Below are 22,886 nucleotides of genomic sequence, written 5' to 3'. Positions count from 1 at the left end.
ACGCTAGCTGACATTTTGACTACAGGTTTGTTATGATTTCAGTGTTTTTTTAATATGGCAAAAATGGTGTCAGTAATATTCAATAGAAAAGGAAGGATAAAACACATATCTGGAGCACCTTTCTGTCTGCGGTAACCTGTTAAAGCTAGAGGTCAGAAGGACTTAGCTGATGATTTGATGATTTGACTGGCACATGATTACAATTCAGCTGCACTATAAAGATCAGCACACAGATAAAACTGCATGTTTTATTTGGGCACATGGGCACAAACCAACTACTAATTGTGTTGGTGAAATTTCTTCTTACCTCATTGACCATTTATTTGGCATTTAAATTTTTATATTTTTATATGTGTGTATATACACACACTTCTATACACGCACACACACATATATATTTATATTGAGGCCTTAATACAGGGACCAGAATTTTCATAAGGGATGACAATACCAAAGACCACCAGGACGGTACATCCTGATATACCTGAGGGAGTGGGTGAGTGGATATATTTAACATTTTTTCTGTAAAACATCTTTCGCTGAAAATGCTCCAAAAGTCCCTATAGTAAGTGTACCACCTGTTTTTAATCTAGAAATTAATTTCCATGCTGAATTTGTTAAACAATCCAAAAGAACCTTTGGACTTATCTGTCAATTCCCTTACCATTACTATTCAGTGTCTTCATAATAACTTCCATTTGAGCAAACTCATAATTGTAGTCTGGTTCTGAAGAAGCTTCACTGGCTGCATCCAGATCATGTTCTCCTAACAAAGCTTCTTTCTCAAAGTCTTTCAGCCAATCCCGTCGTTTCCTCTTTGGTAAATTGATTCTGTGTAAAAATAAAAAATTAGTTTCTAAAAAGCTTACGCAGAACAGTGGAAGGAAAAATAGATTGAATTTAATAACGCTAGAGAATAAAGATAAACTATTACCTAAAAAAGTGGTTGTTTCCCCATAATATTCTATCTCCATGCCATAGCTGAGTGACAGAACATACCAGTGCACCATTTACACAGGATCTGAAAAAAAAAAAAAAAAATCGACTTCAGTGAAATCCTAAGACTGAAAGTTTGAAAAGTACCTATAAGATGTACTGTTTCTCACACCTACAGACAGTGATTTGTATCACATAATGCACAAATCAGATAGGTTCTCATTAAAGTATCAACGGGAAAATTACTAGACTGATTTCTACCATCAGAACTAAACACGAAACCCCTTTTCCCCTCCAGCTCTGGTTGTTGCAACTCATCAGTAAGCACACAGACAAGGTTGCATTTAGTTGTAATTTTTTTTTTTAAATGCCAATTTCTCAAACTGGGTCACTGCCTGTTTCTTATAAACAGTCTGTAAATTGGTTGCATACAAATCCTATTGATAAGGCTCTCGAAGATATAGGTTAGTCAACACAATTGTAAAATATACTGTTAGCATACAAGGCATTCAAGCATAAAAAAAAACTTAGCTCCAAGTTTCATTCTCTCAACAAACTGAGTCTGTATTATTAACAAACTTATATTTTTTGTGACCATCTGGTGTATTGCTACATTTGCTTTTATGTTTCTTTGTAATTAATCCCAAAATCGGAAAAATGGAGCATGTGAGTCACAAAGCAGGACAGTTTATTTGAAAGGGAAAAAAATTAGGTAAAACAAATGCCTTTTCAGATGCAGTGTTCTGAATTCAGCTGTCTCAAATAAGACAACACAAACATTTAAGCATTTCATTTAAAAAGCCTTTTTGCAAAGAAATTCTTGTAACTAGCTTTCTCTTGACAAATATTTTAAGAACATTGATTTAAGCACTGCAGGTCAGGCACAAGTAAAACAAAAAGTATTATATGTTTTTTCCACTGACATGTGCCTTTGTCCTTGACAGTCAAAATGACTGATCTCCAGTACGGTAACTCTATCACAAGTTTGAATCCCATCTGTTTGAAATTTTGTACTGTAGGCTGCAGAACAAGAATGCAAATGCTAAAAGGTATTTCACTCAAGCCAGAATGAAACAGATTGTGGATTTTTTTAAACATGTCTCAAACTTTCCTCATTCTTATAACATCTAGACATTTAGATATTCAGATTTCAGAAAAGCAGTAAAGACCATTAGTTAGGACAATGGTACTGCTTATCACGTGTCAATGGAAATGAAGTGATAAAGACGCTTAGAATTCCATCTAAGAACCCACAGTGCCCCCCAAAACAACGAGTTATTAAACGAAGGAAGCAGAAAGAAAAGGAGAAATGTAACTTCACACTGCATATTTAATAGACACAACAGTAATTGTAGTCTTTGGATCTTTAAAACACCTATTTTCTCACAAAATACTGAGCTTTATAACAGGAACTACTCAGAGGTGAAGTTTATCATCCCACATCAAGAACCAACCATCACAGGGTTGGGATAGCCAGCAGCAGCTCAGCCATCTTGTTACCAACCAAGACATAGCCAAGCAATGGTCCCTCATTCCTAATGAATATCTTCTTGTGGTGGTTTCTTCTAAGCCAAACCACTGATAGCCTGTTATGATGCAGTAGTGTGTGTGGGTGTACACGTGTGGGGAAATCTCAGTTCTATCTCTGTATTTCACCATCTAAATATCTAAGTCTCTTATACTGCAGCTACTCACTGATCAAAAAGTGATATTTCTGACTCTGCCAAATAAAGATATGTGCAAGTTATCTTCTGGTAATGAAAAGCAAATATTTGCTGGTATAAGCGCTGCTGATCTTCCTTACCTTGCATTTTCTTTTGGTGTGAGTGTAACTTCTCCATCTAAAGCAATATCAATCTCACAGTGTTCTGGTTGGATTCCTATACCAAAGAGCTGTATATCCTGAGAGGTATCTGCACCAACTCTTGTGTGATCCTAGAAAATAAGTTGTTACTAAGAGACAAGCAAACTATTGCTGTTTACATAACTAAGACAATATTAGCTGAAGCACTGAGACTACACTGAGCAGATTTGAGGTCATGCATAAACTGTTCTCCTGTTCTGCACTTTATCTTCCTACAGTTTTAGATAAAGCAAAATAAAGCAGCTGATACACAAATTCTGATTTTAAAATATTCCAAGACAATGCTTGCATATAAGCAATAAATGCATATAGTGAAGAAAACAAGCCATGTCATACAGCCATACGGGACAAAGGATAACACGGATAGTAAAACAAGGTGCATGGAGTTGTCTGCTTTTCAGAACACAGCTATATAGCAACTCAACTAAGCATACTAATCTCCACATAATTTCAAGCCATACTGTAAATTCCACTGAAACACTTTACTTTGATGTTGTTATAGAAGTTGTACTTTATTTACTGTTGTTCATATATGGAAGCGTTATCTCAACTACTAAAGCAGAAAAGTAACCACAAAGTAGACAGGTAAGTTTTTTCTATCTTGTTGACAAAGAACTCACCCTTCCAATATACTTCCTACTCAGTCTGTCCGATTAAGTAAGCATTTGAAACTATTTCACTCTGAAATGAAGACTATGGTAAACTGAATAATATGGAAGACAGTGGCAGTAGGAAAACACATTTCTGTTCATTTTTAACAGAGCTTTTTTTCCCTCTTTTTTTTAAATCTTTTTCTGTCATTGAAGCCTATGTTTATTCCTACCGAACACTAATAAACATCTTCCTTTCACACTTAACTCATTGAATATTTAAGGAAATCCTCAACTCACTAATAAAAAGAAGCATTATATGTCATGCTCTTACTTTAAGAAGCAATGCTCTTTAGTCCAAAAGGCAATTCTGCCCGGAAAAGCTAGAATTTATCTCAATGCTGGTACATACTGAACACTTCTTCCACTGTTGGCAAGCAGGAGATCAATTAGGTAAAGCTGAACTGCAAGGGAAAATGTAAGCCTGAACAGCAGGAGTCCTATCTTATTTTACTGCAACTAGTCTTAACAATCTAAATACACTCTGAATATCAAATTGAACCAGAAATTCAAAACAACAAACAAGCATCCTTTCATTCTATATATACATTCTGGTTTCATTGTTACCTTTAAGTAGTAAACCAAAAGCTCATTGAGTGCAGGGTCCGCATTCAGGTTCACCAGGTAACACTTGTCATCTCCGACCTTGATACCTGAAGACTCTAGGGAAATACCCATGCTCTCTAGCTGTCTTTGCCTCTCCTGCAAGCACAAAAATAGGCTAACCTTGCCTGCTGCAATATGTAAAGACAAGTACGTCAAGTAAATAAAAGCAGAGCAACTAAAACTGAAGATTAACATGCATTCTTCATATAGCTACAACAAAAAATAGAAGTTAGGACAACGGTCAAATTTATTTTTAATAGAATTTATTTTTATAAACCAACAAAAAAGGTTAGACCTAATCCTCAAACATCTGCCCTAATGATTTTATCAGAGGTATTCATACATAATACAATGTGGCCTTGAACCTCTGTGTTAGCTAAAAACTAATCTCAATTGCAATGACTACAAAGATAATCAGTCACAAATAATTTTGGAAAGAGCATGCCTTAGTTTAGGTTCAACCTTTTCCAGTGTTGTTATTAATTCAGCTAAACCATCTACTTGGTCATGCATGTCTTTTGCTCTTGTACAGTTTTGTTCTTTTGTTTGCTTCGTTTTGGTTTGGCCAGTTAGTTTACTTTTTTTTTTGTGCCTGTTTATTTGTTTAACAGGGATTGTACCAAAGCATGCATCTGCTACATTAAGACTAGGAAAGGTAGCCAACAATACTCCTTCTCCAAGCTATAGACAGTGGAAATTATGGAAAAATAGATCAAAATACTCAAGTCTTATTTCAAATATGATAATAAGAAGCAAATTCATTTTCTTTCTCTAGTTAAGAAGCCACAAAAAACAATAGCAAATGTAAACACAAGTACTGCCCAAAATTCTGATCCTTTTGGAATTCTTGATTTTCTTAGTCACTCCAAGGAAAAATTATTAAAGATCCCCCTGTGGTGTTATAAATAAAAGAACAGCCCAAGTGTATTTTGATGTTATATTTTAAAATCAAATATTAGCTTTTATCAGTTATACCATGACATAACTACATTTACTATACAGAAATTTAGACTGTGAAAGGAAACGGAGAGCAGAGCAAAGGAAAAATCCAGAGAAATTCAAAATAACTGGTGGTAAAAACAGCATAGCCAACCAAAGCTCATGAAATTCAGCTGACTTGTACTCTGGCCTTTTCTCCTCAAAATTTTTGAAGTACCTGTGCAATTTCTTCTGTTTTCCTTAACTTTTCTTCCCAGGTTACTGTTAGCTCTTTTATTAGTTTTTCAGATTCTTCTAATTTTTCCTTCAATTCCGGTGCCTTCATGGCCTAAAATATAGAAATTAGCAAAACTTTAAGGTACACTTCACATTGCAACAGCTGCTTAAACAAGGAAACTGAATACAGCCAACAGAATATGAAATGCTGCAGGTACAGGATAGGTTTTGACTATTTTCCCAGGTTTTTCATGGCAGAAGGTGAAGAAACAGGTCATTTGCAAAGGAAGAGGACAGAATCAACATAAAATAGGTTCAGATCTGAAACAGACGAAGATCTACCTAGTGCCTCAGTGGGTAATGGAACTATGCAGACCAACAAAATCTTCAGGGCTGGCCACTCAAGCTTCAGTGTCTGTATAAAAAAATCTGAGTATTTAATAACTCTTAATCACCTGAAGCTCAACGCTAATGTCCTTCTTCCAATAGCAGTTTCAAATACAAATTCCTCTTGATGTTTAGCTTTCCATTCTATCTTGCTTTTGAAACCTTTCCTAGAGTTTCATTAAGGCTTTCAAGGCTGACATTGTTGATTATATCTTAAGGGAGGCATACTCTGGAGCTAACACAGGCTTCTTGTTTCACAATAGGAAACAAAAGCAAGGGGCTTGAAAACATTCAGCACCAAATAACAACTCAACAGGTGGGCATATAGGTTTATACAATTGTTTTCAACAGAGGTGGAAGAAGAGAAAAAGCTTTTAAAAGAATTAGTAAAATTTGGAGTGCTCCCTACCTTCCTATGGATTGTATTCAGCCACAGTCTATCAACAAAACTAAGAACAGACTACAAGAATATTTTCCGATTTAAAATATGGAATTAGAATAGATTTTTATTTAGGTAAAAAGCGAACGGCTCCTTTCTCCTAAGGGAGATTTTCCAATTCCAGTCTGTAAGGATCTGTTCCTATAAGCAACAGTATTTCTTAAATGAATGTAAAGTTTAAACACCACAAAAATTTAGCTTCAGACATACTTCCATGTTCTTTTTCCCACAGTTACTATGTTTTGCCTGAAAATATCAATAAATTTTCCTACAGTGCAGTGCCTAATTTCCCCAGATACCACCAAAAGTACTCCTATCCTGATACTTTTTGCTCCGATTAGAAACATTTATCTAGGATATGCAGCAATCACACACTGTTAACTCTCCAGCCACTAGACTACTGATGGTTCTGGTGTTGCAGTTTTAACAATTCTTGATAGATTTTCACAAATGTCAAAGAGAGAAATGTCACACATATTTTGTGGTCCAATACCAGATTTACAGCTTTTCACACTTTTCCATTTGACATCAGAGCAGTATCTAGTCCACCAATTAAAAAAATAATAATTCTGCTAGTAAGTCTACACAACGAAGTTGTACCGTCACTCTTATCTGTGTTGCATCATCTACTGCTTGATATGATGTTCTTCAAGGACATTCCATTCTGACATGAATCACCACCTGTACAATGTTGTCCTCACTTAAAAGTTATTAAAAATAAGCAAACATTATGTTGGATCTATTTCAGGAAACAAGGTTAATTATTAAAAAAAAACACAAGCAGAGACCCTTTCTTCCCTCATTTTATAAGACTTAAATATAAACCAAGTCTTCCAGACGAAGTTTGACATTTCCTCAGGTAATTCCATTTACACGGTAACATGAATAATGTTACCTCGGCTTGCGAGAGCTGTTCTTTCAATTTTTCAACTTCTTCTCGTAATTCTCTGATGACCCTAGCATTTGGATCTTCATTCACCACAGCATGATTAACTATCCTTTTGGCTCTGTCTGCGTATCTCAGAGTAGAGAGTGTTTCTTCATAGTTGTCTGCTGCTGGACTAATTGTGGCTATCATGGCAGTTTGGCTGTTTCCTCCCAAATTGTCCTGTAGAGTACATCCACATAAAATTGAGGATTAAAAACTGTTCTGAGATTATACAATGTCTTTACAGAGATACTTAAGATACAAATCTTAGGCTGTTTAGACACTGATACATAGTCTGGATGGAAATAAACCAATGTGATCCATAAACATTTCCAACCACCCCCACCAGCCTAAATTCCAATGTAACTGAAAATATGTCAAACAGGACTTTACATACAATTAACAAAGTTAAAAAACTTGGAATAATTTGTAGCTATGACCTTCTTAGCTCATTTCTTTAAAATAAAAGAGAAGCCCATAAGTAGACAGAGGTATGCTAGAACCTATTAAGCTGACGGTTTGTGAACATGATGAACAGAAAGTATGAATTACCTTGAGAAGCCAAGTGAGTACAGAGTCTCTGTAAGGCACAAACTTATTCTTCCCTTTTCCTGCTGCTTGATCAGCAAGCGATGATATAACCAACCCCAGTGTTGAAAGGGATCTATGAAGGCAACACAGCAGAACAGCTTTGAACACATATTCCAAAAGTATATTTAATAATACACAGAGAAGAGTTTAATTTGTGCTGTGCAAAGGTTCACATTTAATTTTGAAAATATTATAGAATAATTTAAGCTGGAAATGACCATAGGAGATCAAAACAAGGCAATTTATCTATTAAAGTTACATATTTGGAACAATATATGGATAACTACAGTGTTTCATCTCATCTGGTGCTCAGACCAAGTTCCAGAAAGACTAAGTTGAAATATTCATGTATTTGAAATAGTTTGAAAAGTGTAAAGCAGACCACTTCAGTACAGGGACAATTACTGTCTTAGATTAGACATCTACCTTTCCTCAGAGACTAAAAAGCCTTCCATCTTGGACACTGCCTCATGACACTATTATGAGGCAGGGCTGGCAGCGCAGGACGAATCCCCCTGTATCTAGGAACAATGTTTTAAGAGCACTAACTTAACAACTGACTAAAACCGAACATTTCCCTACCCCTAAGGAGGCAACCTCAAGATAACACCAGCTATGGCACAGAAGAACTAGTCTGGCAGGTGAGCCAGCAACTAAGCAGCCATCACATGATAGTGGAAGACTGCTCATCAGAAGAGACTGAGAAGGAAGTCCCATGACAAAGGGGTTGACTTATAATAGAGGTGGTGCTTCACTTGAATCTTTTATGGGGAGCAGAGAGGAGCGGAATAGACCAAATAATCTTCCAGTTACAGAAGTGTTGCAGGAACACAAGCATGAGAAAAGAAAAAACCCCCAAACTGCTTAGCAGACAACCACATCCCCAAAACCACTCTAGAATAGTGAAGAAAATAAGAACTTGTTCACTGTGGTACACGTACCACTTCTACCAACAGGTGCAAGTATTAGCAATCTTTGCAAAGCACCTACACATTATATATTCCAATTGTTATATAATCCTGTGTAAATGTTAAATGACATCGGGGCTCTTGGGGTGAGCATGTTTAAGATAATGAGCTGGTTCAGGAGCCTGAGAACATTAAACAGATGCCTGAAGGGTTGTAAAACTGACAACACAAGCTCAAGAGCATACTGGCCCATCATATTCATAAAGAGTAGCTGGATAATTGGCCATAACTACCAAGGAAATCTTTAGCATTGCGATTAGATAGTTAAATAAAACCTTGGTTCTACTGTTCCACTCCATCCTGTTGGGTTTTTTCAAAGTAGGAGCACTATTTTAGTTGGTGTTTAGACAGTGTTTGCACAGTATTGTAAAAGGGCCTCAATGCTTCTGAAGCAACATTTTGTAAATGACAAAAATATTGCAAGAATATTTCAAAGAAGACATCTGAGGGCAAGGTAACAAGAACCGTTACATATGTCACCACAGATACCTCATATTGCAACACACAAGGAAACAAAATGGTAAGAAGGTAGTGGAGAGCTGAAAGCAAAATAAAAATGAAAGAAACTTGAGAAGAGCCTCATCAATCCAATGTTCCAAGCAACCCCTCTATTTTGAAACTTTGTCTGAAGGATACCTTTCTAAAGTCTGTCTGAATAATTCACAGCAAAAAGAACAGTCAATTTTAGTTTGTTGCCCAAACAAAAGCCTAACAACTCCGGAAGGTTTGAGGGAGGGAGAATTGGTTTTTGTCTCCCATCTTTCTTCTGCACAGATTGGGAAGACAGCGTGCTAAACATGCAAGAACAAACAGTAGGATGCTGCTGTATGCTGCTCTGTAGCAACCTCCCACAGAGCAAGTGAAAAGCACTGACAACACAGTCCCAGTGAAGTCCACCTTCAAGAAGCATAAAATTAAAAAAATTAAAAAATAATAAAAAAAAGATGTAAGAGAAAAAAAAAATGACTCCAGCTTATTTGCCTCTAATTCCTGTTGTCCTCCTTAAATGAGGCAAAATGTGAAAAGCAAAGCCAAAATACTGGGGGAGGGGGGAGAAAAGGACATTGTTTCACCCTGAGGGGCAAGGGGATGGAAAGAACAGGGATCCTAAAAGGCCCACCATTGACATCTACTTCACAACAGGGCTGTAACACCAATTCTTAGTTACAGGCACTGTTTTAATAAACAGGAAATTATAAGCAACAGTTCACTGACACAGGATTAAACAATGCGATAATATTTTTGCTCCTGAGTTATAATAAAATACTGATTTTATATTAAGACCGTTAACATCTGCAGTAAAAACCAAACTAGAGTACTTCAAGTATGCTACATGAGATTTCATAATACAAAGCTGCTTAAAGACTATAAGGAAAGTCCTAAAAGAAATGGCTGCACCATATAATTACAGGACTCAGCGGCTGCATTGCTTTATGCTGGATGATGCATCAGAGATCTGTCATTACTTTGATCCTATCTCAAACGACTTACACCTAATGAATCAACCAAAAGGCCTAAGCCAATAAATAGCACACAAAAGACTGAGGCAGTTCAGAAAAAAACAGTGAGCTTACATGGTGCAAGACCATGGGAAAGTGTAATTTCTGCACACTTTCTGTTCTCCCTGACCCTTTTCCTCAAGCGTGACCAGGCTGCCTTTGCTCCTCTGTGGCTGGAAACTTGCACACTCCCAACAAGGGCCTGTGTCAGCAGCATTCAAGGGCAGGTGGTGCTTCCTTACCACATGGAAGAACCGTCCCTAAATGACCGCAATTCAAGCTACTTCTGTACAGTTTTCCTCCAAATTCTTAAGCAAACAGAATCCTTTTTTTCTATTAGTTAGCCCTTTGAATATAAAAGCCCTCCCTAAAAACAGCTTGGAGGCAGTCCTGTCCCAAACCATTCCATCCCACCCTACCACTACCCTTTAAAATATTTCTTTTGGCATTCTCAAGTTAAAATGACAATAGCTATGATTTCACTAATCAGTTAAAATTACAAACTGTTCACACAATTTATTTTTCCTAGACATGAATGTACAGTTTGCTTACTCTGTTTTCTCCTGCTATTGTACTTTAGGAATTCTTCAACTACACCGCAAAGTTATTAAGCACCCGTGTTTCTCCACTCAGTATAGGAAACCAACACATCCTGTGGAGCGACAAGCACATCCAGCTTTCTTATGAGTTATGGCAAGTCCCCCAAGGACCTCAATAATAAAGAGCGGACACCCAGCACCACTTCATGACCCAAGGCAACTTCATATCAGCTCCGAGAAAAAAGACAAGTTATCTTTATGACAACTTCACAGAGCCATTAACAAAATAACAACTCTCAGCTGTTTCAGTAAGCGGGAGAGCAATCCACCGCTTCCCCTCTGCAACGTGCTGTCCCAAGATACAAAAGAGTTTGCAGTAGGGCAAGCCATGGGACTGAGGCAGCAGCTACCGCGGTCTTAGATTGGTTTCATGAAGAAACAAACAGCAGAGAAACCTACAGAGACTGGCTGAATGTCACACTACATAGTTTTGGTATGCACAGCTGAGCGCACATTTTCCCTGACTTGTAAATACAGAAATAGGTATGTTATTTGCCCATTCTTCTTCAAGGCAACAAAATGTAGTACAAGCGGCAAATTTATTTGGCAGGTAATTATAGCAGCTCTGGTTTTGATCTCATTAAATATAGCGCATGCTACCAATCCAAGTTACTGCATTTTTATAAAAGAATAAAAATGAAAAACCAGGAGCTGACATAGCAAGGTATATGGTTTAAGTATTCTATATTACTCCATAAAAGATTATTGCCCTTCCCTGTTAAGTACGGTACATCATACACATTACCCAAAAGAAGATCGTGCACAATGTTCTGTGAAGAACCAGTCTGATGAAACACGCATACCAATTTTGAGGCTTCCAGTAAAAGTCAGACTTCATTAAAGTTCCAAGTAACAGCAAAAGTCTAATAAAAGACACGGCACTAAGAATTCTCTTTTGCCTACCAGTTCCAAAAGAGATTTCACACACAGAATACTTTTTAAATGGACTGAGGTAATACAGATTTATACCATATAGTAACTTAATTGATGGGAAAAAGTAGAGCTGTCAACCTATCTTTTAAAAATATCTTTTATAGAGAGATCTGGTGCTTGCACCTGCAGCATGGGCAAAACAACTTTCCCTTACTGCATTACTGCCTTAGAAGCTTACTAACAAGTAAACATCCTATTAGAAAAAAATAATAACAATTAAAAAAAAAGAAGTCTTTCTGTATCTAGAACTACATTTGGAGTTTCTTAATAGCTGTTGGGAAAGTTGGCATTTGATTTCTTCCCCAAGAATTAACAGGAAACATTCAATTTTGCCTTTGTTTATGCAAAAGACAAATACAATTTCTAGTAAAATCTATCTGAATTTAACTAGTATCCCACAGGGTAAAGGTTTGATACCTGCCATTAGACCAACAGGACCATATAATTTTGATTTTCAAGAACATTGCTACTGATCTGATGCATTAAATACATAATATATTAGAAATTATGCTATAAAGAGCAAGCATGTTCAAACTCTAAAACAGGGTAACTGAAAATCATTTTAAGCATGAATGCAGTTCAAACACACTTTTTTGCTATCACTGTTAGATTAAAATACCATGAATTTTTCAATTTTAATTTTAACATGTTGCAAAATGTGTAGCTTTTAATGTTACAGTTGAACTGTTTTTTTGTGTTTTTTTTTTGTTTGTTTGTTTTGTTTTTTTGTTTTTTCTCAGGAAAAAAATAGCGTGTTTAAGACAGTAGTGATACTGTGCTATATTCTTGCTTTTGGGTAACAACACAGTAACTACAGTAAAAAAAGTGCCTTGAAACTTGTCATCGCTTGAGTACAAGCGCCCAAGGCAATGTTAAACTTAAATAGCTTCATTCTGGTCTGGTTTTCTTAAACTGTGAATTATATTCTTACATATTTTAATACATGTTGGAACAAAGCCATTCAACTCTGCAACTTTGCATTCCTTGAGCATACGATGAGACAAACACATAAGCCTGGGGACAGGGTGTATAAATGAATCACAAAAGGTATATGCCTAATTAAAGAGTGCTGTTGTCACTTTTTCCAGATAATACTCATATACCTCTCATCTGAGTCAAGTATGAATCAGGATCCCTATGCCAATGTAACAAAACACATGGTGTTCAGTACAGAGCAACTGAAAGAGATATATTAACTGCTTCTGGCTAGGCATATCATTTGAACTGACTTGCGACAAGCACACTGAGACAGGAGGCCAAGGAAACAGTGGTTGTTCTTACAAGATTAAGGTTTGCAACCTGTGTACGCCAATGTCTTACTTGTTTATGTTGCTGCCTTCCTTCAGACGTTCTCCTGCAGCTCCTGTTTTGGACACTCTTTCACTACCAGCCAAATCCACCAAGCTGACCTTGCTGACCTTCTCTCCAGAATTCTGCACAAATCAAACGGGGGAGAAAAACAGCTAAGAAACCTGAGCACAAAATGCTAATGTGTCTGATATTAGCATAATTACGCCGCTGTCCATAATAACGTGGGTTAAGCTATCAAATTCAAGATAGGACAGAAGTAATTCTCACAGTTCTTAGTCTTTTAAGAGTCACTCATACACTATACTAAAGGGCTGAACCACTAATGAAGGTGAATCAGCCATGTGGTAATGTCAATAACTTCACCGGCACAGTAGGTCATTAAAACATATTAACGTCAGCAATAGTTAACACCAAAGACAGGTTTAACAGCGGCAATATAATCTTGAAGTGATCCAACTTTTTGCTTTATCTGGTGTGCTTCCTTCCTCTTCCAGTGTTCTCTCAATCTTACATTCTCACCAATTTTACTTTGATTACCAGACCCCACAACATTAAAGGCAGCTGCAGAGTTAAACAAATCATGTATGCGTACCAAACAAAAAATGGTGAGTCATGCTAAAGTCTTGACATGAAAGATGAACAAATCAAGAGAGCAAACATGTTTTTCTCTCCACTTCAGGTCAAATGCAGAGATACTATAATATCATATAGCAACTCAACTCTGAGACACGGTGGCACTTAAGCAGGTTAAACAGTCTTGAGAGTTGAGGCACCTTCAGCAGTAAAATGGTAGGCCATGTGTGTCTTTAGAGCTTTAGCCCATATTAAGTGATACTAGTGATACATCTACAAAAGCATGCAGCTGGATAGCAACAGAGAAGCTGCTTCTCTCAATTGATTGCTGCTCAAAACAAACTGAGAACATTCAGTGGCTGAACAGAAGAAAGAAGAAGAATTCACTACAACTTTGTAAATTAACCATCAGAAATACATACACCAGAATGCAGGTCATAAAGTGTCTGAGTCACTATAATGTTGAATACAGCATGAGAGCGGCTGCTTTCTTCATTCATGTTGGTTGCAGCAACTGTTCGTGATTTGTTTCCCTCCGACATCAGTGACTCAATATCCTAGAGCAAAAAGAGTAAAAAATGATGCCAGGATAAAAGAAAGTTTTGAGCTTGCTGAATAAAATACCCATCTAGATGGAAGGGTGTGTATGTGTGGGAGAGAAGAAGGGAAGGTAGAAGTAATGAGGAAATTCTTTTTATGTTTTGAGATGCAATGGCAGAGAGGGGACGTAATTCCACAGAATGACATTACGTCTCAACTCTATTTTAAGTGCTGCACTTAAAAGCCCAGCAACAATATTCAATGCACATTCTCCTTATCTGCTGCTGAAATACGCTGGCAATATCCACATTGCAAATCATACCGTTTAATGCCAGTAACCAAGCCAACTAGATCTACTTACAGAACTAAACACAAATGCTTTTCTTTACTAAATTGTACTAATACTGTATTCAATGAATTGGGCCAAAGGGTTACCTCACCTGCAGTTTGCACCTTTCTACACATGTAAAAACAAAGATGATTATGTGGAGTCTGATATACGTGCAACAAACTAGGTATTAAAATTTCCTAGAATTTGAAAAAATAAGATGTACTTTCAAAGTACACAATTTAAGATAAAAACTGCAAAAGCAGTTATATATATGCACAGATATGCACACATACAATATGCACAGATGCTTCAGAGAAATAAAAATCCCCATAAAAAGCAAATTGCTTTCCACAAAATACTACACAAAGAATGGTTTAAAAACAAAACAACCACAAAAAAACATTTCCTAAAGCAGCTTCCTCACAAAAAGGGCTATGCAATTTATACAACTGCACTGCTTTAATTAATTCCATTGTAGAAGTCCATTGGATTCTACAATACTGATTTATTTGAATGCATTCTGGTAACTCAACTGGGCTCAGATGCTGTCGTGATTTAAATGATTAATTATATTAGCCATGCTGTACATTCTCATCCAATACACTTGTATAAAGTAAGAGGCTGTATTCAACAACAACATCAAAGGAATTCATGCTGGAAGAATTAGTATTCTTACTTTGGAAGCCTCACATTTCCTTTGTCAAGAAAACATGATGTATTATATAAATTGGCAACTGCAAAATATAGAGATACCACTTTTCTTATTTTTAACCTACATAACAGTGAACCCAATGCTTTATTAAATAAATACTTGTGGAAGCACTACAGGAGATCTTTGTGATTGTCAGAGACTGTAATAACTCAAGAAATGAAACCTCTGGATACTAGTTTATCTCTGGTAAGATTCCTACTGCTTAGGTGTATATAATTTAGACACCTTTCATGGGTTTAGATTTACCTCAAAGTTTGTAACAGCCAGCTGAGACAAGCCATCTACATATGGTCCCAACACTTTGTGCTCTCGAACCTTAAGGGACTGCCGACTCCTGTGGAATAAAATAGAATTTATACACAATCCACTACTGTGAATTTTATTCCAGCTAAAAGACATAAATTCATTTGTACTATGTAGAAGACTTTTGTAATTTCATATGATATTTTCTTTTGTTTCACAATTAATCATGAGAAGAAAAATGTCTTCCAGAAAGATTTGACTTAATGAATAATAAAGACTCAAATTAATCTAACTGGTTTCAATAAGTATACATGAATTATTTTCAGAGCATCCGCCCACCCCAGTATTTGTGGCTGGATCAAAATCTGAAATGCCTTATTTGGCAGAAAGAATACTGACAAAAATGGAAACAAAAAATCCCCCCCAACAATTTGCTAAAGATTCAGTTCTTTATTACATTTTCCATGCTTTATTGAAATATGTCAATTACATCTAAAATCTATCTTTTAACTAACTTGTGCTCTTCTTTACCCAATGCAATTATGCTAAAGAATAAAAAAAGACACATATCAATGCTCAGACTGAAAAAATACTATCAAGATATCTCTTATCTAGAAATCAGAGAGCCTAGCCAGTATTTCTGAGCAAACAAAACAGGAATAAAGAGTGCCATGAGTATATTCTGAGGTGTTGCACCTTCCCATTCCAGAAGTCCAACTTCTAAACCAGGAAGACCAAGTTGTTAACAAGTTTTGCACTCTTTGTGAAAATTAATGAAGTTTTTTACTTGAACAAGGCCTGGATATCATTGCAAAAATACCTCAGCATTTGCTTTCTGGTGTTAAGTTACTTCACATAGTATTTGTTTGCATATATTTTGCTGTTATATTTAAATCAATCCACACTGGATACTACTTCATATACAAGCTTTATATGGATATTCTCTTCTTGCTGATGTTTGGTATCTGCTCCTTTCTAAAGGAGCTGTTTAAACATACATTCTGAAAAACCTTCTCAAGGACTTCCAGAACTGATTTTCACTTTTCAGTTTCAAACAAAAAAAAAAGGAAGGTGGTGAGTGAGGGTGAAGCTACTAACCCTTTTGGGTCAAGTAAATCTCTGACTTTCTCATTGTAGATTTCCATATAGGACACTTCAACTTTAAAAGTATGAGATTCATTTTCTTCCACAGATATTCTCTGAAATAAAGCACAACAGAGCCGTGGGATCAGACCCAGCTGCTCTGCATTGCCCATCATTGAAAAGGATTTTCCTGAACCTAAAGGAAGAAAGGAAAAGAAAATGCTTTAGAATGAAGTTTCTGAGCTACTCAGTTGCTCATGAAGAATGTTTTAATTCTCTTTTTATTTCTCCAGAAGTACATATCAGAACAACACGACATGTTATTCCAGACAGAATGCTTGCTCTTTGCACTACAAGATACATGTAAACAAAAAGAGAAATTTTCTTAACAGTCTCTTATAACACACACACACGCACAACTGAACTGAACTTGGGTATGAACTACTCCTTTCAGGCTTCCAAAACAGTCCCAAGAGGTAGCAGTGAGGAGCATATTTACAGGGCTGCATTTATACTGTCACTGGTTAGTTGTTGTGACACTGGCTAAAGTTGCTGTGCATTTAAATGGGACATTAATCTCCAAAGAAGTGAAGCAAATACAAATCACTAAAATTAAACAGAAAACAGCATCCTGATAAAAATGTTTGACATTAAACATTATATTTCTACATATAATTTTAAATACTATCTAGTTTAATATTTATGTTGTGCTCTTCCTACTTCACACATGTGCACAAGAAGTATTCCCTTTCTTCTGCACAAGTGACTCTTACCTGTCTGTCCATAGGCAAAAATACAAGCATTATATCCCTGAAAGGCCTTTTCAAGAATTCCTTCTCCAAGGCACTTGAACACCACTTCCTGACCTAAAAAATAATTATTTTGTAAGTTTATTTTACACAAAATGACAGATTAAACTTTATGGAAAGCAAGAAAAAAAGGTTTTGAGATTATTTTTTACTATCGTGTGGATTAAGGAACAAATGATTTCATATATAACTGAGTGAATAAAGTTCAAAACTGTTGTCTGAAACTAGTGCAACAGCTACCTCTGTGTTTAAATATACTGCTCATTTTCATGTGAAGGGAACACTTTTTCAAAGGAGTCATATACTTTGAATGCTTAGAAAATAACTTAGATAACAAAACTTTGTATTATTTAAGTGTAAACTTTGCAACCAGCATGCATTCTTTAATCACAAACTATATCAAAGAGCTCTGTAACAGAATTGCAACAAATACATCAGTGAACTAGAATATTAGGCACATAACAAATGCAATTCTAGAAATAGTACTGATTGTTCTCTCAGGAACTGGCCTCAAGTTTCACTATAAATCATTGTTATCCACCCCGCATCAAGGGGATGCTGGAATCCAGACAGAAGCATTCTGAAGACATCGAGGCAGGAAAGGCACATTATGAGTTTGAGAGACTTAAGCAGATCTATCTGAGGACGTATACCGGCAAGTCCATAGTTTGAAACATCAGCTGCAGAATTCATAGTCTGAAAACCATCTCTCAGTGCCAGGCAGATCATAGATGTGCTTCTATCTTTTAGATGTGGGAGATAGAAGAGGAGTAGCGTTTTTTGTTGTTGTTGTTTTGGGTTCGTTTGTTGTTGTTGTTTTTCCTTTTTGATAAGAAAGCTCAGAATTTGTACATCACAAACAGGATCAATGGGTTGTTTGGTTTGAGTTCCGATATGAGAATTGCACCATCTGTACATACATCCAAAGGAAGAAGAACTGAAGTAAGGACAGCATTTATATATATGTTCTGGTGTTTGGTTTTAAACTTACATACACTGCCTGGTGACTTTCTGAACAGTGGTGAACAGCCACACTTCTCCGTTAATTTAGTTTTAGCAGTTGTCTGTTTATCAGTTACAAGAAATTGTACATTGGATGCAATAGTGACTTCTATAGCTCTCAAAACAGAACATTGTTGCATTAAAAAAAATAATCTAGCTGCACATTTACATGTTGCTTGAGAATATTTATTCTCTATGATCCTTGAGTAACTGGTAGGCCACAGAAGGCCTGCAGAACAACCTGTGGAATGACTGTTTGTAGAATGGTTTACACTAATGTAAATAAGATTAAGAAGTCTCAATTAATTCTAACCTAATTTCTCTTTTGCTGTAAAGGAAAAATTAGGACAACAATGCCATATAAAATGGTCCATGTGTACCTTTCCAATTGGATTTCTAAAATTCCAAAGGGTTACTACTGCTCCTTGGATTAACACTGCCCAGAGTAACTTCAGAAACACTGAATAGAGGAATTCAAAATAGAGGAGAACCTGCTGTACTCTGGAATAATTGCATCTCTTTCCCTGCACATTCATCCACTTCTCATTCAACTTATGACCGTTCAGTCATTTTATAATATATATACTTTGACAGAGGACTGTTCGACAACAATGTAGAGAACATTAACAAACTACTGAAGAATGAATGAAGAAAACCTATCAGTGGAAGTGTATAATAAGAGGGTAAAATACATAAAAATATGCCTTCCAACCAACTCCTGAGGGTATGTTTTGAAGTTAGGAAATCAAAGAGGTAAGGAGCCACTTACTGTCTTGCCAAGCAAGAATGCAAAATCAAGTAAAGATGGATATTGAGTAAAATTATTAAGAGAATGAAAGCATATAGCATAGAACCATAGAATCACTAAGGTTGGAAAAGACCTCCAAGATCATCTGGTCCAACCATCACCCTACTACCAATGTCACTCACTAAACCATGTCCCTAAGCACCAGTCCTGTCAAGCGGTGGCACCAGTTTACTTTGAAAACACCTTATTTGGTATTTCATGGTTCCAGTCAAATCTTTTTTCCTAATTGTGTGGGGGGGTTTTTTTGATATTTTTTTTTTTTACATTTTTCCCTTCTGCCTAGCAGTGTGATGGCCAACATCCATTTTCTAGCTCACCACATCTCTAATGTCTAACTTAAACTCACAACAATTTTGGTGACATGATCCAACAAAAAAGGACTGGAGTTTTAAAACAAAGCTTGTTTTTCTTTCTTAACAATTACTTAGAGGAAGAAGTTTTTCAATTGCATAGATGAATGCGTAAAAGAGATGAGGACACTTCAGTACATTGAAAAGATGGGGACACTGATCCTTTTATGAGTGTTTCCTATTCAAACACTATTCTACAAAAGAAAAAAATCATGTATTATGCAATGTTTGTGAGTGTAGAATAAAACCACTTGTCAGAAGAGGATAAAAAACATATTGCCCACTGTTGACCAGCAATAAAACACGACCTCCTCCATGTTTCCCAAGAAAAAAATAGATAACGAAATGTTACAAAACTGTGCATGGTCATCATTAACCATGAGATGACCTACAGAATCTTCTACTGCTAAATACCACAAGAGGAAGGCAGTTTAAATAACACAGATAACGCTGGATATTTTTTTGCAAAAAAGATTTTTATGAGCTCAGCAACACAAACATAGACAAATAGGCCGTTCAAGAGTGATGTTTAGAGTAACCTGTCAAACTACCATGGGATAAAATAAAATTTGGTTCTAAATGAACTCACAGAAAAGAAGAATTTAAACTTCAATTACAGGTATTACAGGTATTTTATTCTTCTGCTAATGCAGTGCACTGTTGAGGGCAAGAGCATATCATCCATGAGATGTGGAGATATTTTCATCATGAAACATCACCTTTTGATTGATTACAAAATTTTTATTATACAGAATTATGTCTATATGCACTTAAGGTTAAAAGAAATAATGCAGTTCTGTTGTCTACACTACTGATTGTGGTTTTCCTAAATAATCTTACACTACAGCAATTAATATTTCTGCTAATTTACAAAATTTTTCTTCCACAGATACCTAGTGCTTAAAAAATAGAGCAGGGGTTTTAACTCAATCCTAATTTAATTTTGTCAATACAGAAAAATATCCTTTTGTTCACCCCTGCTATTTAGTTACCAGATTTCCCTTACACCGACTTCTATTGTCTTTTAGACAGGGCTGCCCAAACTTCCAGCCGTGTAAGATCACATAGACTCTTATGGAGGCAACTGAGACCAGATGTCGAAACTCATCTCCTCTCCCATCTTCCATCCAAAACACGAGCAAGTCGTAGGTGTCTGACACACACGCCACTAGGCTGGGGAAAGCACAGCCAAAACTCACTGGAAGCCTGGGGCGGGTATATGAGCTGCCAGTTCTCACAGGGCAGGATCTCCCGTTTGCCCTTTCCTTAGAGGACAGGGAAGCACAGTCTGGTGAGCTCTGCTTACAGATCACAGCCTAAATAATCTTGCTTCAAGAGCAAATGCTTCTTTTAATTTAAAGAGCAAGACTGTTGAACTGAAATCACGCAGTAAGAAAATGTTCAGACCACGTCGCCGTATGCTCTGTAACTCCAGTTACAGCACATTTGGCAGTGCTGCCAACACTGCAAGGTGGGAAATGCTATCAACACCCTTGTAGGTATGCCTCATTAATCAAAACCTGAAAAACACTGGTGGATGTACTGGAAAGCAATGTCAAGACAATGTAGAAGCCTTCTTCCCTTTCACCAGACAGCTATAACCGTCTTCATAGCTTCAAGACTTTATCTGTGCATTTCAACAAGTGCAACTACAAGCCTGGTGCCAACAGTAAAACAAAATCTAAGAAAGATCAAAGAAGTAACTCTCAGTCTCTTAAAAAGCCCCTTCCAGCAGGAGACTCACTCAAGAACCTTTTCATTAGCTCTCAGGACTGAGCCTTTTCATACGCTCAGTACTCTGTCACACACTGCCATTGTCCTACAGACCCAAAAACCGAGACAACCAACATTCCCTTCTTAGCACTGACCATACTAAAGCTTTGGAAGATTTCAACAGCCTAGATGGTATCTTCGACCTACCTGAAGGCTAAAGGAAACTCATCTTCTGAGAACTACATTTTAACATACTCAGTTCTTGGAACTTTCCAGTGCCATGTGCATGCTATTACTATGCACCATGGCCATTCAGGATACCACACTGAAGCTACAAAACTTTTTCACATCTTCTTTACCTATTGAAATGGATGTGTATTTCAATGGTAAAATTATAAAACAAAGTGAAAACAGCAAAATATGGCGTGTCCATGCTAATAGTAGCTATTAAATCACTAATAATTCTAAACTAAAACCCTGACACTATCTAATTGCAGAGCTGTGTGAAAATCTCTTAGCTGGGATCTCTGAATGAGAATGAACTATTTGAAAAATTACATTAGGAAAATATGTAAGATATAAAGTCCCTGAAAACAGAAAGACAAATCAACATCCTGACGTGCAAGAATACTACAACAGTACATCATTTTCAGAATGAGATATTTAAGTATTTTCTCTCTTGTATCTCTATGCTCTTCCTTTTCTTTCCTCCAAATAAATCTACTCATCCAGTTTCCTGAAGCCCTGATGGGGAGATCCAATTTGACAACTTTCCTAAGGAAGCCTACACATTGCAGAAGAACCCTAGAACACGCTCTCACGATCTGCAAAATGAAGACAATCACTTTTACAAATTAAATGCACACATTCTCATATATGCATGAAATGGAAATGGCCTCAAGTTGTGCCAGGGGAGGCTTAGGTTGGATATTAGGAGAAAATTCTTTCCTGAAAGGGTTCTGTGGCATTGGAATAGACTGCCTGGGAAGCGGCTGAGTCAGCATCCTTGGAGGTCTTCAAGAAACGTGTAGATGTAGAACTTGGTAGCATGGTTTAGCAGTGGACTTGTCATTACTAGGTTAAAGGTTGGCCTAGATGATCTGGGAGGTCTTTTCCAACCTGAATGATTCTATGGTTCTGTGATTTTCAGATCACCAGACTGGTGACTGATAACCAGACAAAGGAGAGAAAAGAGAAGAAGACAACAAAGTCTCCTTTAAAAAAAGGCCATTAATATTTATAGCCTTTGCTAAGAGCCACTGTTTTACTGACTAACTTACAATCAAAATGTACTGAAATAAAACTTAGTTTCAGTGTCTGGTTTTTAGATGTCCAGTATTTCCTGTTCTCAGCAGCTTGCCAATCTGAACTCGAGATCTGTCTCGGGCCTCTCCTCAAGTTAGCATAGATTCTTTCAGCCAGGTTCTGACTGCAATGTTAGGACACCTCACTGCTGTTCCTGAACCCCTCAACTCACATATACAGGGAAAATAACTGGAACCAAATAACAACTTGTTATGTACAACACTGAATATTCAAGCTGGTCCATGTCTCTCTATGGTTTAATCTCTAACTTGGAACATTTTAATACACAATTGCAATTAGTTCCTTGATATAGTAGTTAAAATAAAACTTTATTTGCAGAGACTAGAATAATTAAAAGCTCTGCTAGGTAATAGTTTTTTAAAAAATCTAATATTGGAAGAAAGATGACTATGGTTGATCTTAACAAGAACATAAAAGCACAACAGTTGGTATAGTCTAACTCCTGCAGCCTAACTGTAATATTGACAAAGCACTGCAGTCTTTAGTCTTCAAAGCCCTGGATTCAGAAAAGGGTCTCAAGTGCTTCCAAT

General features: G+C 36.6%; 1 protein-coding gene across 6 annotated transcripts in view; it reads right to left on the bottom strand.

Moving 5' to 3' along the window:
- KIF13A (kinesin family member 13A) overlaps positions 1-22,886 on the bottom strand; it is a 126,809-nt gene that overhangs the window by 39,535 nt on the left and 64,388 nt on the right. For all 6 annotated transcript variants that reach the window (XM_040546375.1, XM_040546380.1, XM_040546377.1 and 3 more), the window contains 12 exons: positions 17,122-17,214; positions 16,364-16,544; positions 15,269-15,356; positions 13,862-13,996; positions 12,876-12,988; positions 7,518-7,629; positions 6,933-7,145; positions 5,213-5,323; positions 4,018-4,152; positions 2,741-2,871; positions 935-1,021; positions 665-831 (listed from right to left, as the gene is read on the bottom strand). In XM_040546375.1, coding sequence (XP_040402309.1) covers positions 665-831; positions 935-1,021; positions 2,741-2,871; positions 4,018-4,152; positions 5,213-5,323; positions 6,933-7,145; positions 7,518-7,629; positions 12,876-12,988; positions 13,862-13,996; positions 15,269-15,356; positions 16,364-16,544; positions 17,122-17,214 — 1,566 coding nt within the window. The remainder of the gene's footprint in view (positions 1-664; positions 832-934; positions 1,022-2,740; positions 2,872-4,017; positions 4,153-5,212; positions 5,324-6,932; positions 7,146-7,517; positions 7,630-12,875; positions 12,989-13,861; positions 13,997-15,268; positions 15,357-16,363; positions 16,545-17,121; positions 17,215-22,886) is intronic.

The sequence above is a fragment of the Cygnus olor genome, chromosome 2, assembly GCF_009769625.2.
Source record: "Cygnus olor isolate bCygOlo1 chromosome 2, bCygOlo1.pri.v2, whole genome shotgun sequence".
Taxonomy (NCBI): Eukaryota; Metazoa; Chordata; class Aves; order Anseriformes; family Anatidae; genus Cygnus; species Cygnus olor.
Note: the sequence above shows the minus strand (reverse complement) of the source record. Positions and strands in the feature narration are given on the sequence as shown.